Here is a 17164-nt window from a genome sequence, read left to right as displayed (position 1 = left end):
ATAAACGAGACTTGAGACTCAAGACTTGAGCAGATAGCCTGTGTTATCTCCATTCTTCGAGTCTCTTGCTCCTATGTCCCCACACTCTCTTTTGCAGACTCCATTGACTGACCCGGTCAATATTTAGAGAGTGTTAGGTGATCTAAAATGTCATTGGTGAGTACTGAGGTGACACAGGTCAGCTTCTGATTTGGCTTGTGCCAGGGGGTAAGGGGTCTGCATTCCTATGTCATGAACACTTAACCACAGGATGAGATAAGGGTGCCCAGCACAGACAGCACATCCTAAGATAAACTATTTTCCCTTCCTTGTGGTTATCTCTAGGCTGGTCTTTAGCATGGGGGATTTATGACCTTATTTCTGGAATGCATGGTCTGTTCCTGGAACTGGTGACTTATGGCCTAGTTCCTGGGAATGGTGGCTTTTCTTTTGAAGTAAGGACTGGTTCTAATATGGGGACAAATGGGATTTATGTTATCCTCTCTCTCTCTCTCTCTTAAAAATATTTATTTATTAGTATAAATAAGTACACTGTAGCTGTCTTCAAATACACCAGAAGAGGACATCAGATCTCATTACGGGCAGTTGTGAGCCACCATGTGGTTGCTGGGATTTGAACTCAGGACCTTGGGAAGAGCTGTCAGTGCTCTTACCCGCTGAGTCACCTCACCAGCCCTTATGTCATCCTTTCAATATGAGAAGACAGAGAGATGAGCAGGATTGGGTTGCATGATTTGGAACTCACAAAGAATCAATAAAAAATTTAAAAAAAAAAGAAATTTACAAACAACCCCCAAGATAATCAGCTATCATGACTCTCCAAAAGATAACGACTCCTCACTGATTCAAAACTACAGACACTAAGGTTTTTTGGCAAAGGGAGAAGGAGATTCTCTGGGGGACACGCCCTGCAAGGTGAGTAGGCAGCCTCCAGGATACAGCTGAACCATTACCCACAGTACCCTTCACTATTGGTAATATATTGCCTTGGTGTGATCAACAGTCCTGGAAGTAACCCCAGTAATGTCTTCAATTCACCAAGCTAGGCTGGGGTGCAGTTAATTCCTTGGATTGTGTTCAGAGCCTCTCTGGAATGGAAGTGAGTTTACTCACATTGTCCTAAGAAAAGTCACAGCAACCTGCCCGGTGGACACTAGAGGAAGCAAAGATGTGTTGGGGTGGGGGTAGGGGGAGAGCTAAGCACTCCCACCTATCAGAACTGATCTTCTCTTCCACAATTAGTGAAAAGATGGAGCCAATGTGCCTGCCTCAGGTTCATGCGAGCACAGGTGTAGCTGGGGGGCCTCAGAGCCACAGAGCGCAGGTGTTCACCTGTCAGTTCCTGCATCTCTTTCCTGACCCTCCTTCCTATTGACAGTGTATGCTGTAATCTCTCCAAATAATCTGGATTTACCTGGGGAACTAAAAAGTCCCATAGATTCTGCTCTTCTGAAAACAGAGAAAGGTGCTGAAACCCTGATCAGGAAAACATCCAGAAACCTGTTCAGGAGTCCTGAGCTGGACCGAGCTGGGTGGAAACCCTCAGGATGAAGACAGAGTCATTGGAACCCAGAGCAGTGAAGCAAGCCCAGGCAAAGGGCCAGGTTTGACTTCCTTCCTGAGGCCTCACCCTTGTTAGGTTTCGATTTCGCAGAAAAGGAAAGCAGAACTCTGTGAGGCCCTTCCAACCTTAAAGGGGGAGAATAACACCCACAGTTATTTCCTCCTTCTTAGAACACTAAAGGAGAAGAATGTAAGTGCTGACTTGAGACCATTTCTCAGAAGGATCTAAGTACACTGGGGAAAAAAGCAATCTTGCAGTTCTTTTTTCAATATTTGCTCAACTGTTGCTTTTATATTTTTCCTTTCTTTGTCTCACCTTTGTTTTTTAAAGCAGAGTTTTATCAAGTAAATTCCTGTGTACACAAAGTGTCTTAAGTGCTTGAACCTCTTGCCTCCTCCTCCCCAGGTCTGAGATTCCAGGCCTGTGCTACCATGTTTAGGTTTTGCTTACCTTTAGCATAAAGGATGATGGGTTTCACTGTGTCCTTTCCATAGTTGTGTCCTGTTGTAGGTTGTTCCATTTAATCATAAGTGCCCATTAGTGTTTCCCCATTCCCCCCCAGTCCAGTTAGTCTGACCTACACCCACAAATCAGTGACCTTGCCCACCCTGTCAATACCACCCTCCTCACCCTCGCTACCTAGAACACAGCCAGTGGGCTGCAGTAAAATTTTATTCACACAGACATTACATAGAGCAGGTGTCACACTTAAGAGTTTCTTTTTCTTTTCTTTTTTCTTAGATATTTTATTCATTTACATTTTAAATGTTATCCCCCAAATCCCCTATACCCTCCCCCCCCCAGCCTACTCACCTACTCCTGCCTCCTGGCCCTGGCATTACCCTGTACTGGGGCATATGATTTTCGCAAGACCAAGGGCCTCTCCTCCCAATGATGGCTGTAGTGGCTATTCCTGGTTGTCAACTTGACAATATTTGGAATGAACTACAATCCGGAATTGGAAGGCTCACCAGTGACCCTTATCTGGAGGCTTGGAGATCCTTATCTGGATCTTGGTTTGAAGATCTTGAGCCATAGTGGCTATGGATTCCAGAAGATTGAATCTCCGAGTTTAAGGAACACACCTTTAATCTGGGCTACGCCTTTCATCTGGGATTAAAGGTGTGGTGGAACACACCTTTAATCTGGGCTCCACCTTCTGCTGGAGACAATATAAGGACATTGGAAGAAGGGAGTCTAGCTCGAGCTCTTGCTCCTTCGCCTGCTTGCTGCGTGAGACTGAGTAACTGCTAGATCCTTGGACTTCCATTCACAGCTGCGACTGAACCATTGTTGGGAATTGGGCTGCCGACTGTAAGTCATCAATAAATTCCTTTACTATCTAGAGACTATCCATAAGTTCTGTGACTCTAGAGAACCCTGACTAATACAGAAGTTGTTACCAGGAGTAGTTCTAGAGTAACAGAAGTACAAGGATGAATCTTTTAAAATACTGGAATTGGCTTGTTGATCCACCAGCACTTTCAACCATTGAAACCTCTCCAGATTCTCTCCCTCCTGGGAGCTCAGAGAATTTTGAAGACCCATGGTTGAAACTATATTCCAAACTTAAAGAAGCTAATGCCCTTGATTTTCTTAATGAATTAGGTGATTCAGTGCACAAAGCTTTCTACAAGATGGGGAAAAAATCGGAAAATGATTTTACTGGCTGGCTGCTCTTAGTATCTGTGGAAAAAATGATGAATGAAAGGAAGGAGCTGTGTGATAAAATCGAAAGGCTCCAGACACAAGTAAACGATCTAAAAGTTGCTAAGTGTGTCCTTGAGGAGAATCTTCTCTCTTGTAGCAATAGAGCTCAAGTTGCAGAAAATCAAACAGAAACTCTCATTGTAAGGTTGGCTGAACTACAGCGAAAATTCAAGTCTCAGCCTCAGAGTGTGTCAACAGTTAAAGTAAGGGCTCTAATTGGCAAAGAATGGGATCCTACAACATGGGACGGGGATGTGTGGGAAGACCATGTTGAAGCTGAGAATTTTGAATCTTCAGATTCTCAAGGGTTTGCCCCACATGAGGAAGTAGTACCCTCAGCCCCACCCCTTGAAATAATGCCTTCGCCACATGAGGAAATTAATTTTGCAGAGTCTGATAAACCAGCAATGACTTTCACTACTGATGTTTCTCAAGGCCCACCAATAGTTTCTTCTAGACCTGTAACCAGACTCAAAGCAAAACAGGCTCCTAGAGGGGAGGTAGAAAGTGTAGTCCATGAGGAAATTCGCTACACTACTAAGGAGCTTAATGAGTTTGCTAATTCATTCAAGCAGAAACCTGGTGAATATGTGTGGGAATGGATTTTAAGGGTGTGGGATAAGGGTGGAAGGAACATAAGACTAGAGCAGGCTGAGTTTATTGACATGGGTCCTCTGAGTAGAGATTCTAGGTTTAATACGGAAGCTCGCATAGTTAAAAAAGGTATCAAAAGTTTGTTTGAATGGTTGGCTGAGGTGTTTATCAAAAGATGGCCTACTGGAAATGACTTGGAGATGCCTGATATTCCATGGCTTAGTGTTGATGAAGGGATTTTAAGACTTAGGGAAATTGCAATGCTAGAGTGGATATATTGTGTAAAGCATAATTGCCCACAATGGGAAGGTCCAGAAGATATGCCTTTCACTAGCTCTATAAGACGCAAATTGGTGAGAGGGGCACCAGCACATTTGAAGGGTTTTGTTCTTTCCCTTTTCCTTGTGCCAGATCTTAGCATTGGAGATGCTTCTGCTCAATTAGATGAATTAAATTCACTGGGTTTAGTTGGATTCCGAGGTAACAAGGGCCAGGTGGCAGCATTGAATCGCCGGAGACAAGGTGATTCTAGTTTTTATAATGGACAGCGTAGACAAAAGAATGTTTATAATAACATACCCAGTAATGGTCAGCACAGGAGAGGTGAAATTTATAATGGCATGACTTGGTTGGACCTTTGGTACTGGCTAACCAATCATGGTGTTTCCAGGAATGAAATACATAGGAAGCCTACTGCATATTTGTTTGATCTGTATAAGCAGAAAAATTCTCAAACAAATGAAAGAAAGGCTACATTAGATCGTGGTAAACAGCAATCTCGGCCAGTGAATCAATTTCCAGACTTGAGACAGTTTGCAGATCCAGAACCCCTTGAATGAAGGGGTGGCCAGGTTCCGCTGAGGAAGGATCTTGATAAGACACTCAAAGGTTTTGCTGTTACCCTTTCTCCAGTTCTTCCCCAGAGGGACCTACGGCCTTTTACAAGGGTAACTGTACACTGGGGAAAAGGAAATAATCAGACTTTTCGGGGTCTGCTGGATACTGGTTCTGAGTTGACACTGATCCCAGGGGATCCCAAGAAACATTGTGGCCCTCCAGTTAAAGTAGGGGCTTATGGAGGGCAGGTGATTAATGGAGTTTTGACTGATGTCCGACTCACAGTAGGTCCAGTAGGTCCCCGGACACATCCTGTGGTGATTTCCCCAGTTCCAGAATGTATAATTGGGATAGATATACTCAGAAATTGGCAGAATTCTCATATTGGTTCCCTGAACTGTAGAGTGAGGGCTATTATGGTTGGAAAGGCCAAATGGAAGCCTTTAGAGTTGCCTCTGCCAAAGAAAATAGTGAATCAAAAACAGTATCGTATTCCTGGAGGCATTGCAGAAATTACTGCCACTATCAAGGACTTGAAAGATGCAGGGGTGGTGGTTTCCACTACATCTCCGTTTAACTCTCCTATTTGGCCAGTGCAGAAAACAGATGGATCATGGAGAATGACAGTTGATTATCGAAAACTAAATCAGGTAGTAACTCCAATTGCAGCTGTTGTACCAGATGTAGTTTCGTTACTTGAGCAAATTAACACATCTCCTGGCACCTGGTATGCGGCTATTGATCTGGCAAATGCCTTCTTCTCAGTACCTGTCCATAAGGACCACCAGAAGCAATTTGCTTTCAGTTGGCAAGGCCAACAGTATACTTTCACAGTTTTGCCTCAAGGATATATTAACTCTCCTGCCCTGTGTCATAATTTAGTTAGAAGGGATCTTGATCGTCTGGATCTTCCACAAAATATCACATTGGTGCACTATATTGATGACATTATGCTGATTGGACCAAGTGAGCAGGAAGTAGCAACTACTTTGGACTCATTGGTAACACATATGCGTATCAGAGGATGGGAAATAAATCCAACCAAAATTCAAGGACCATCTACCTCAGTGAAATTCTTAGGAGTCCAGTGGTGTGGGGGCATGCAGAGATATTCCTTCTAAGGTGAAAGATAAGTTATTGCACCTGGCCCCTCCTACAACCAAGAAAGAAGTACAACGTTTAGTGGGTCTATTTGGATTCTGGAGACAACACATCCCTCACTTGGGTGTGTTACTTAGGCCTATTTACCAAGTGACTCGGAAAGCTGCTAGCTTTGTGTGGGGCCTGGAACAGGAGAAGGCCCTTCAACAGGTCCAGGCTGCTGTGCAGGCTGCTCTACCACTTGGGCCATATGACCCAGCAGACCCGATGGTACTTGAGGTGTCTGTGGCTGATAGAGATGCTGTTTGGAGCCTCTGGCAGGCTCCTGTAGGTGAATCACAGAAAAGACCTTTGGGATTTTGGAGCAAAGCTCTACCATCATCGGCAGACAACTATTCTCCCTTTGAAAAACAGCTCTTGGCCTGCTATTGGGCCTTAGTGGAAACTGAACGTTTGACAATAGGACACCAAGTTACTATGCGACCTGAACTACCCATCATGAGCTGGGTACTATCAGACCCTGCAAGTCATAAAGTGGGACGCGCACAGCAGCAGTCTATTATCAAATGGAAGTGGTATATACGTGATCGGGCCAGAGCAGGTCCTGAAGGCACAAGCAAGTAACATGAAGAAGTTGCTCAAATGCCTATGGTTTCTACTCCTGTTACAATGCCATCTGCTGCCAAGCATGCACCTATAGCCTCATGGGGTGTTCCCCATGATCAACTGACCGAAGAGGAGAAGACTAGAGCCTGGTTTACTGATGGCTCTGCACGTTATGCAGGCACCACCCAGAAGTGGACAGCTGCAGCATTACAACCCCTTTCTGGGACAACACTGAAAGACACAGGTGAAGGGAAATCTTCACAGTGGGCAGAACTTCGGGCAGTACACATGGTATTACAGTTTGTTTGTAAGAAGAAGTGGCCAGATGTACGATTATTCACTGATTCATGGGCTGTAGCCAATGGATTGGCTGGATGGTCAGGGACTTGGAAAGATCACAATTGGAAAATTGCTGAGAAAGACATCTGGGGAAGAAGTATGTGGATAGATCTCTCCAAATGGGCAAAGGATGTGAAGATATTTGTGTCCCATGTAAATGCTCACCAAAAGGTGACTTCAGCAGAGGAGGAGTTCAATAATCAAGTGGATAAGATGACCCGTTCTGTGGACAGTCAGCCTCTCTCCCCAGCCATCCCTGTCATTGCTCAATGGGCACATGAACAAAGTGGCCATGGTGGTCGAGATGGAGGTTATGCTTGGGCTCAGCAACACGGGCTTCCACTCACCAAAGCTGACCTGGCTACAGCTGCTGCTGATTGCCAGATCTGCCAACAACAGAAATCAACACTGAGCCCCAGATATGGCACCATTCCTCCAGGTGACCAGCCAGCAACCTGGTGGCAGGTTGACTACATTGGACCACTTCCTTCGTGGAAAGGACAGCGTTTTGTTCTTACTGGAGTAGATACTTATTCTGGTTATGGATTTGCCTTTCCTGCACGTAATGCCTCTGCCAAAACCACCATTCACGGATTGACAGAATGCCTCATCTATCGTCATGGTATTCCACACAGTATTGCTTCTGACCAAGGAACTCATTTCACAGCCAGAGAAGTACGACAGTGGGCTCACGATCATGGAATTCACTGGTCTTACCACATTCCCCATCATCCTGAAGCAGCTGGTCTGATAGAAAGATGGAATGGCCTTTTGAAGACGCAGTTACAGCGCCAATTAGGTGGTAACAGCTTGGAAGGCTGGGGCAGAGTTCTTCAGAAGGCAGTATATGCTTTGAATCAGCGCTCGATATATGGTACAGTTTCACCCATAGCCAGGATTCATGGGTCCAGGAATCAAGGGGTGGAAAATGGAATAGTTCCACTTACTATCACTCCTAGTGACCCTCTAGGAAAATTTTTGCTTCCTGTCCCCATAACTCTAGGTTCTGCTGGCCTAGAAGTTTTGGCTCCAGAGAGGGGAGTACTCCTACCAGGAGCTACAACAAACATTCCATTGAACTGGAAGCTCAGACTTCCCCCTGGTCATTTTGGGCTTCTAATGCCCTTAAACCAACAGGCTAAAAAAGGAATAACAGTGTTAGGAGGGGTGATAGATCCAGATTACCATGGGGAAATTGGATTACCTCTTCACAATGGTGGTAAGCAAGATTATGTCTGGAGTGTAGGAGATCCCTTAGGGCGTCTCTTAGTACTACCATGTCCTGTGATTAAAGTCAATGGGAAACTACAACAGCCTAATCCAAGCAGGATGACAAAGGACGCAGACCCATCAGGAATGAAGGTATGGGTCAATCCTCCAGGAAAAGAGCCAAGACCTGCTGAGGTGCTGGCTGAAGGAGAAGGAAATACAGAATGGGTAGTAGAGGAAGGTAGTTATAAATACCAATTAAGGCCACGTAACCAGTTGCAGAAACGAGGATTATAAAGTAATATGAATGCCCCATTGTAAATTTACAAATGCGTTTGCGATTGTACAAGGGATAGTTATATCATGTTAGGCGTATTCACAACCTTGTTATTGTTTCATGTGAACATGAGATATTATTTGTGTCAAGTTGACAAGGGGTGGATTGTAGTGGCTATTCCTGGTTGTCAACTTGACAATATTTGGAATGAACTACAATCCGGAATTGGAAGGCTCACCAGTGACCCTTATCTGGAGGCTTGGAGATCCTTATCTGGATCTTGGTTTGAAGATCTTGAGCCATAGTGGCTATGGATTCCAGAAGATTGAATCTCCGAGTTTAAGGAACACACCTTTAATCTGGGCTACGCCTTTCATCTGGGATTAAAGGTGTGGTGGAACACACCTTTAATCTGGGCTCCACCTTCTGCTGGAGACAATATAAGGACATTGGAAGAAGGGAGTCTAGCTCGAGCTCTTGCTCCTTCGCCTGCTTGCTGCGTGAGACTGAGTAACTGCTAGATCCTTGGACTTCCATTCACAGCTGCGACTGAACCATTGTTGGGAATTGGGCTGCCGACTGTAAGTCATCAATAAATTCCTTTACTATCTAGAGACTATCCATAAGTTCTGTGACTCTAGAGAACCCTGACTAATACAATGGCCGACTAGACCATCCTCTGCTACATATACAACTAGAGACACAGCTCTGGGGGATACTGGTTAGTTTCTATCAATGAGATGAAACATCAATACCAAAGTGCAAGTGGAGAGGGAAGGGATTATTTGGGGTGCACTTCCATATATGGGAGAAGTCAGGAAGGGAATGCAAACATGGCAAGGACCTGGAAGCAGGATCTGATGCTCAGTGTTGCGTGCCGTCCAGCGGCTCGCGAGGAACGGGTATGGCTGAGATGGCAGACTGGAGCTGAAAGAAAAGGAACTAGACGGACAAGAAAAAGAACGGAGCTAAGACAACCAGGTTCTGAGCAAAGCTCAATTTTATGAAGGAGGGGGAAGGGGCCCATTCCCGCCAAATCATCCTGGAGTCCAGTTTCAGGTGACCACTGCCACAGACCCTCTGGGCCCCTTTGTCTGCGTGGAACGGACACACCCCTCTAGTCTCGGGTGGACAAAGGGTAGGATGAACGATAGGGCGGCAGGCTCCTCCCCCCTCTCCCATGCTCTCTTCTTGCTAACAGTGAAACCTGAGCAACCAGGTTTCAGGCTGGGGGGGGGGGGTTACAGCTCAGATCTCTGGAAGAGCAGTCAGTGCTCTTAGCCACTGAGCCATCTCTGCCGCCCTCATACAGATTATTAATCCCCCTTCAACCTGATGGGGCATTCATCTGGAGTTTCACCCATTCCTCTGTGGTAAACCTCTTCACACAGCCGCCTTCCACATGCCAGGACTCGGGCTCTGCAGCGAATACTGCACAGCAGAATCTCTCCACTCTGAGCGCACACACATATGCACACACAGCTCCGGATTTGTGCACTTCGATGAATTTGCACGTGTACTTGATCTTCTCCTTCTCCTCACAGAAGTGAGTGACAGGCAGCTGCCGGATGTGCTTTTCTATTTCACTCTCTAGAAGCACGAGATCGCTCTTCTCTGCTTCAAAACCAATAATTTGCTGGGTTTTGCCATCCAAACCAATGAACAAAAATCCCCCATCCGTGTTTGCAAAAGCAGAAACAGTTTGAGGGAGGAGCTCTTTGATGCGTTTTCGCAGGCGTTTCGCTGAAAGCAATGTAACTTCAACATATCTGGATCTGGTAAAGGGGAAAGTTTCCTCGTACTGAAATTCTGTCCTGTTAAACAATGCAGCAGCCAAATCCTCCAGGTGCCATTCTCCTTCCACTTCAGGGAAGGCTATGCTTGCAGGCAACTCTGGTCTGACACAGGGTCTCCCTCCAGTTTCCTCCAGGTCCTGGAGAAATTCCAGGGCAGCAGCGGCGCTCACTTGTACAGAAGATGACATGCTCCTTACATACAAATTGGTTCTTAGGGTGCCAATAGGCAGCCCAAAGATTTCTTGGCTCCACGATTTCACGTAGATATAAATGTAGCCTTCGCTCTCCGTGAAGTCCAGGTGCCACTGGACAAAGGGCAGACATTTACAAAGAGAGGCTTCCAAATCTAGTCCCAGGCCATCCCTAGTGAGACTATAATTTTCATTTTCAATTTTAACCTTGATTGCTCCACCTCCCGAATTCAGGAGAGCACATACAGCTAGAGAGATGTTTGCATTCTCCTGTTTTCTGAGGTGAGAATTCTTCATTTTCTTCCTATCCTTCTCTCCAAAAGTGATTGCTCCGAGATTTAGACCCAGCTTAGCATATTTGGCTTCCAGATCAACACTGATGCCCATTTTCCCAGCAGCCTTTGCATTTTCCAGCTGAATGTCATTCCTGGAAAACAGACAGAGCCGTTAGAATAAGAGCAAAGGGGGCTGGTGAGATGGCTCAGCAGGTAAGAGCACTGACTGCTCTTCTGAAGGTCTTGAGTTCCAGTCCCAGCAACCACATGGTGGCTCATAACCACCCTTAATGAAATCTGACGCCCTCTTCTGGTGAGTCTGAAGACAGCTACAGTGTACTTATGAATAATAGTAAATAAATCTTTTAAAAAATAAATAAGTAAATAAAAGAATGAGAGTGAAGCAAGAGAGAGCATCTTCCATACCGTGAGACCAACTGCAATAACTCACCCATTCCCAGTTAGCTCTATCTCTCTCTCTGATTCAAGATGTGAGCTTTCAGTTCTTCTGTCAACATGGACTATAACCCTCTAAAACCCAAAAGCAAATTGCTCTACAGGCTCGTCAGTGTGCAGGTGGAGAAATGGTTGTTGTTTTTCCGCACTTTGCACTTATTAACAGAACTTTTATGCCTACTAGTTTTTAGACGTAATGTTACAGGTATGGTTGAGCCCGTTCAGATGTTCAATCCCATTTTAATCCTTGTTCATCTCTTTTCTTGTCCTTAATATTGTATTCAGTCTTCTTTCAATAAACCCTCAGTGGAATCTGTATTGGTCTTTTCTGTACCATAGGCTTTAGTTATGCAATGATTTAGACGTGCTTATTTTATGTCTATTGGTGTTTTGCCTGCATATGTGTACCATGTGCATGCAGTAACCCTGGAGGCCAGAAGAGGGCATCATCTCCCCAAGAACTGGCGTTACAGGTGGTGGTTAGCCCCAAGTTAGTGCTGGGAAGTGAATCCTGGTGCTTGAGAAGAGCAGCCAGTGCTCTTAACCCCTGAGCCATCTCTCCAGTCCAGTTTCAGATTATTTATGATTATTATGAATGTAATAAGACATCTGACATTGACCTCTGACCTCCAAACTCCAAACATGTAATCCCAGTATCTTTTTCTATCTTAGGAAGCCTGCCCAGATGTGCCCAGATGTGAGCCCATTTGCTCCACTGACTCCATAGGGGAAAGCCTCTGTCTCCATTTGGAATCACCACTGAGAGCCATAGATGCTGGTGCCCACCTACTTTCCCAGCACACGGATTGCTAAAGCATGAACTGTAGTTTTGTACGTAGATTCATATATTTGAACAATTGTCCCAGTTGATGGAAATGTTTCAGAAGGATATAGCAGGTGTAGCCTTGATGGAGAAGGTATGTCACTGGGGATGGTCTTTGAAGTTTTAAGAGACTCACCCCATTCCCAGTTAGCGCTCTCTCTCTCTCTCTCTCTCTGATTCAAGATGTGAGCTCTCAACTCTTCTGTCAACATGGACTATAACCCTCTAAAACCCTAAAGCAAATTAATTCTACTTTCATAAGTTGACTTGAGGTCTTAGTTATGGTTATTTTGAAACACCAGGTTCAAAAAGAAGATGAGGAGGGAAGTATTTGGCTTATACTTCCACATCATACTCCATCATTGAAGGAAGTCAGAACAGGAACTCAAACAGGATGAGAACCTAGAGGCAGGAGCTGATGCAAAGGCTAAAGAGACCCCAGGACCCAGGACCACCGACCCAGGGGATGGTACCACCTACAGTGGACTGGGCCCTCTTCCATCAATCACTAAGAAAGTATCCTACAGGCTTGCCTGCAGCCCAGTCTTACAAAGACAATTTCTTCATCAAGGTTTCTCCTCTGAGTTGATTGAGTATAGTTTGTGTCAGGTTGATCTACACATAGCCAGCATAACCGACTGCTTGTCAGTTGTAGTGGGTTGGCCTGATGCTGCTTGTACTCTGATGCTAATATTGGTTCCTCAAGATCTGGGTGCCCCAGAGACAAGGGTCTGGGCATAGACCCAAGTGACACCACATGACCTTGCCTCCAAGTTATTTCTTATTGGTGAATAGAGATGCCAATAACCTGGGCAGAGGAGACATAGACAGGTTTTAGTGTTTCCGGGCTTGGGGCCAGGAAGAGAAGCCACCACCACCACCGTGGATCAGATGAGCTCATAAAAATGTGGCCCTGAAGCCTGGCCAGTGGATTTAAGAGGAGCCCAGAGAAACACAGTAAGTAATAACTCAGAGTTATCGATAGGAAAGTAGATTCTAATAGCACAGAGGGTAGATATCTGCCCGGCTCTTGTGCTGTTTAAGGCTTATTGTAAATAATGAAAGCTGTGTGGGTCTTTTAACCAGGAACTGAATGATCAAAGCAGGGTAGAAACCAAAGTAACATATTTAAAATGTCAGCAATACTCAGTCTGACCGGAATACATCCCTGTTAAGCCACCACCTTTTTTTTTTCCCTCCCTATTCAAACCCACTAACCAAAAGCAAGCTTTCAGAAGTCGTTTCAGTTCCTCCCTGTCAGAAGCTGCAGCCCGCCCCCGCCCTACTCTCCTAAGCAGTCTCTGTTCTTCCCCATTCCCACCCAGGCACGCATACAGAATCCCCTGAGCCAGGCTCTGTTCTCAGCCAGCACCACAGCTCACACCAAAGTACAAAAGAACAGTGGTCACAACATGCCCCAGCCCCGGGAAATTCAGAAATCACAGGTCTCTGTGCAGTCACATTTACAGGAGCTGTGGGGTAGCCTGGGATACAGGCCATTGCACTCGTACATCCGTGACTATGGAAAATTGTCAATTGTTTAAAATGTGCATCTTTTAGGCATGTATCTGAGACTTGTTCCTTCACAAAAAAAAAAAAAAAGGCTGGGTGATCTACAAACCCAGGCATGTAAACTCATTAACCACCCTGCAGTTTTAGGTCTGCTTTACCATTCAGACTCCCATCCGCCGCTCCCACCCCAACCCCCCAACCCCCAACCCCCCCAACCCCCAAAATGCTAGTGTCGACTAGAGAAAGTTCTCAGAGACTTTGGTCTGGAATTTAAAGTGTCTTGTTAGCTGTCCTCAGAGGGAAAGAGCATGGCATCCAGATGCAGGCACTGCAGATTGGCAGGCAAACACAGAGGCAGGAGCAGTAGTAGCTGCCTCTTGGAGGAAAAGAAGAGATGGAGAATTCTTTGCACACCTCTGAAAGTGCTTGGCAGTTGGTGGAAGAGAACATTATAAGCTTTTCAGGGCTCTAGTGCACCTATCTCGTTTCTCATCTTGAATACAGTTCCCCTTCTTCCTGTCGCTCAGACACATTTACTTATCCTCCCACAGGATCCAGTGGGGAACCCTCAAGATGCTCTGATGACCAGCAGGAGCCTGATTTCCTAGGGACTAGAGGCTGCTTATTTCTTCTCCTGCCCCTGCTAACTGTGCCAGGTGCCTGCTGTGTGTGGATAAAAGGGCCCCACACACCACAGATATCTCTCCCCCTTCCTCTCCCCTTCTCCTCCTCTGCTCTCATTTCTCTCAACCTTACCTCCTGTGTGTTTCCATGTCTCTCTCTGCCTGTCTGCCCTTTTCCCTCCTTACTGTTTCAACTCTGAGGCACCTTTCACTCTCCTCTCCCAAATAAACCTCTTACACGAGATCTGTTGCATGACATATTTTCTCAGGGATACACCATGGCACAGACCTGCCAAAAGTACCCAACGCCTGGCTTGCATTTTCATCCTCCCACCGTCTGCCTCAATAGTTCAGGCTCAGGCCAAGCAGAACCTAAGCTCTCTCCCTGGTCCTCCCCTGAACCAAGAAGACACAGGCATTTGCCCTCCCAGACAGCTCACCAGGTGCCTAATCCCTTCACAGCCGGTTTGTTAACACTTTGTTAAAATGGGCTACCAAGGCTCTAAGGAGCCAAGATGCCAGTAGAGACAGAAACTAACCATGGTCCCAGAGCAACTAGACTGTACCCAGGGTTGGAAGTGAGGGACAGAAATGACATTAGGGGTAGGACTTGAGTAGACTATATGTCTGTGGTTACTTACCTCTGAGTTCTGTGGTTGCTTTGCTCAGTTGCCTCAAGTCTAGTACCCATGTCAGCAGTCTTGGTAAAGCAGGCTAGTGTCACCTGAGAAAGACCCTCTGTCTGCAACAAGTCCTGGCCAGCAGATGTCTTCGCCGGTGGGCTTTGGCACTTGGAAGAGTTCTAACTGCAGCCCTGGTTGTGTGTTCACCTCTAAGCCCATGTGAGTTCTTTGTTCCTTGCTGCATTAAAGCATTGCACAGACTGGTGGAAGACTGGAAATCCCAGAACTGTCACCCTCCAGGAAGTGAAAGCCCTGCCTCCACTTTTCTATTGGGCAGACTGTAACACAAGCTCACAGTTGACTAGTCAGATTTCTATCTGCCTCAGGCATTCCCAAGCAGCAAAGTCCATTTGCTCAAAAGAGCAGGTGCCCTTGTTAACGCCTTTAGAGTCCCTCCAGTCCCGGGTTTAAGATGGGCACAGCAGGATCCTCTCTGCCAGCAGATTCCTTCTCTCTATGGGATTCCCAGGGCTACCCTAAAGCAGTACACCTCTTTTGCTACTTTGTTACAGTAACACCTCCCTAACCAGCCTTAAGAAACTGATTGGGGAGGGGGGGTGGGGTGGGAGAGGGGGCTTGAGGGAAGGGAAAGGGAGTTGGGGGTGGATGGGAGAGGGAGTTGGGGGAGGAAGGAAGGACCGGGGCCAGGACCAGGAAAGGGGATAACATTTGAAATGTAAATAAAGAAAATATCCAATAAAATAAATATTAAAAAAGAAAAGATAAGAAAAGAAAAGAAATAGGGCTGGAGAGATGGTTCAGTGGATAAGAGCACTGACTGCCCTTCCAGAGGTCCAGAACTCCACTGTCCCTCCAGCCTAAGGGTCCAGAACAGGGCTCTTTCTTCCCTGTGGGCTGTTTCATTGCCTGTCACCACCAGACCAGCTCTGAGGAAACTGACTCAGAGACCTTTAGAATCTCTTTCTTAATCTCTAATTTAAGAAATAAAGTACAGGAGGTTTCTGGAGTTCTCGTGGGTTGATGGAAACATGCAAAAACGTAAAGGAGAATATTTGCATCAGTAATGAAGAAGACCAAAAATGAAGAAAGACAAAATTTTCCTTCTGTACTTGTCAGGAGGTGAAAGAAGAAGTTGCTAGGGGGAGTCCAATGAGTCACCCTCCTCCAGTATCCCAAGCACAACCTCTTGCTCAGAACTGTACCCTCCCGTTCCTAAGGAATGTCACAAGACTAGCCAGAGACCAGGGCAAGCCAACAACCAGGGCTTTGAGGGACATGAGGAAGAAAAGAACAGGGGTAGGGAAAGTGGGGGAGCCAGGGAGGAGCAGCATCTGGACAGAGGCAGCTGCTGGGTGGAGAAAGTCCAGTGCCCATGCTCTGTGTGCCTGAAGTCTTCTCTTCTTTCTCTCCCCTCTTCACTCTCCTCCCTCCTCCCTCCTCCTCCTCCTCCTCCTCCTCCTCCGAGCTCCTCCTCCGAGCTCCTCCTCCGAGCTCCAGTTCAGTTCCAAAGTCAGTGAGAAGGAATTCAACTCCAAAGGTCTGGGATTAGAACTGCAGCAAACTCTGGGGACTTCTCCATCAAGGACAAAGTGCAGTGCCCAGGCTTAAGGAAGGAGGCAGCCAGGAGAGCATTTATAAGGAGACAGCTCTCCGAGTCCAGCCACCTCGGGGACAAGTTCTCCATCGGCTGGCAGGGTCCAGCTGAGTCTATGTTCCCAGGAACTAGCTCCTTTGTTGCCTTCTCATCTTGAGTTACAGGTCAAATATCCAGGGTAAGGCCTGACCACCAGGGCTTGGAGTCAAAGACCTTCAAGCCAGGTGGCCCAGATAAGGCCTAATCACCAATTTATCACCAATACTTTCTCCTGTCCTATGACTGACAACTGCCCCACCTACCAACCCCCACCCCCACCCCGCCCTGCCTAAGTCAGAGCAAAAGAGCAATGGAGACACCATTGCCCAACCCCTTGTGTCAAAATGTGATTGTACAACGCTAGGAGCCACCAACCTCCACCTCTCTCTGTGGTCTCATACTTTATAAATATGTGATGCAATTTCCCTTCAGGAACAGTCAGCTCCCGACCTCAGTGACCATCCCGTTGTTCCTGACTGGTCAGTTTTTGCTGCCTAATTGGTGATCAGAGGTCATCTCCAAGCTCAGAGTTATGAGGTAACCACATTTATAAGCCATCCAGGAATGTCTGCACTGGATGAAGAGGCAGATGGAGACGGGGAGAAGAAAGGACATATTATTTAACCAGAGATGAAGTGACAGAAATACAACTGTCAGGTTACACTGCTTCAAAAGTAAAGTTCTCTGTGAAGAATCGAATCTGAATCTCCATGGATCCACCTTTAGAGTCCCCAGAAATCCAAAGGAAGTCTAAAAAGCTTGTGAGGAGAGTGGGTTTGGACCCTGGGACAGGGGACTGAGGTACATTTTTTTACATATCAAAGCAGACCTGGCCCCCATGTCCTCCCAGCATCCCTCAGTCCCTACCTGGCATACCCTGCCCCCATTTTTGCTCTCCTCCTCCTCTTCTTCTTCCTTCTCTTCCTCCTCCCCCTTTCCTTCTCTTCTCTCTCTGTGGCCCTTTCTTTCTCTTC

The 17164-nt window shown here is 46.3% G+C and overlaps 1 protein-coding gene and 1 long non-coding RNA gene across 2 annotated transcripts; one reads left to right on the top strand and one right to left on the bottom strand.

Annotated features, from left to right (window-relative positions):
- Positions 1 to 9219: 9219 nt before the first annotated feature.
- Positions 9220 to 14786, bottom strand: Slfn2 (schlafen 2). The gene is made up of 2 exons (NM_011408.1): positions 14555 to 14786; positions 9220 to 10651 (listed from the first exon to the last, which is right to left on the bottom strand). The coding sequence occupies exons 1-2, from the start codon at positions 14602 to 14604 to the stop codon at positions 9565 to 9567; spliced, it is 1137 nt and encodes a 378-aa protein (NP_035538.1). The 5' UTR covers positions 14605 to 14786; the 3' UTR covers positions 9220 to 9564.
- Gm20234 lies at positions 12198 to 14157 on the top strand. The gene is made up of 2 exons (XR_388923.4): positions 12198 to 12735; positions 13842 to 14157. It is a non-coding gene; the product is annotated as a predicted gene, 20234 (long non-coding RNA).
- Positions 14787 to 17164: the final 2378 nt, after the last annotated feature.

This window comes from Mus musculus, chromosome 11 (genome assembly GCF_000001635.26).
Source record: "Mus musculus strain C57BL/6J chromosome 11, GRCm38.p6 C57BL/6J".
Classification (NCBI taxonomy): domain Eukaryota; kingdom Metazoa; phylum Chordata; class Mammalia; order Rodentia; family Muridae; genus Mus; species Mus musculus.
The sequence above is the reverse complement of the archived record's forward strand: the minus strand, read 5'-3'. Positions and strand labels throughout refer to the sequence as shown.

Bases quoted from the DNA above. Each gene is read 5' to 3' on its own strand.
- Slfn2 (NM_011408.1), bottom strand. From the start codon at position 14,604: ATGGGTACTAGACTTGAGGCAACTGAGCAAAGCAACCACAGAACTCAG. The intron at 10,652-14,554 runs GTAAGTAACCAC...TCTGTTTTCCAG, and splicing joins AGCAACCACAGAACTCAGAG to GAATGACATTCAGCTGGAAA.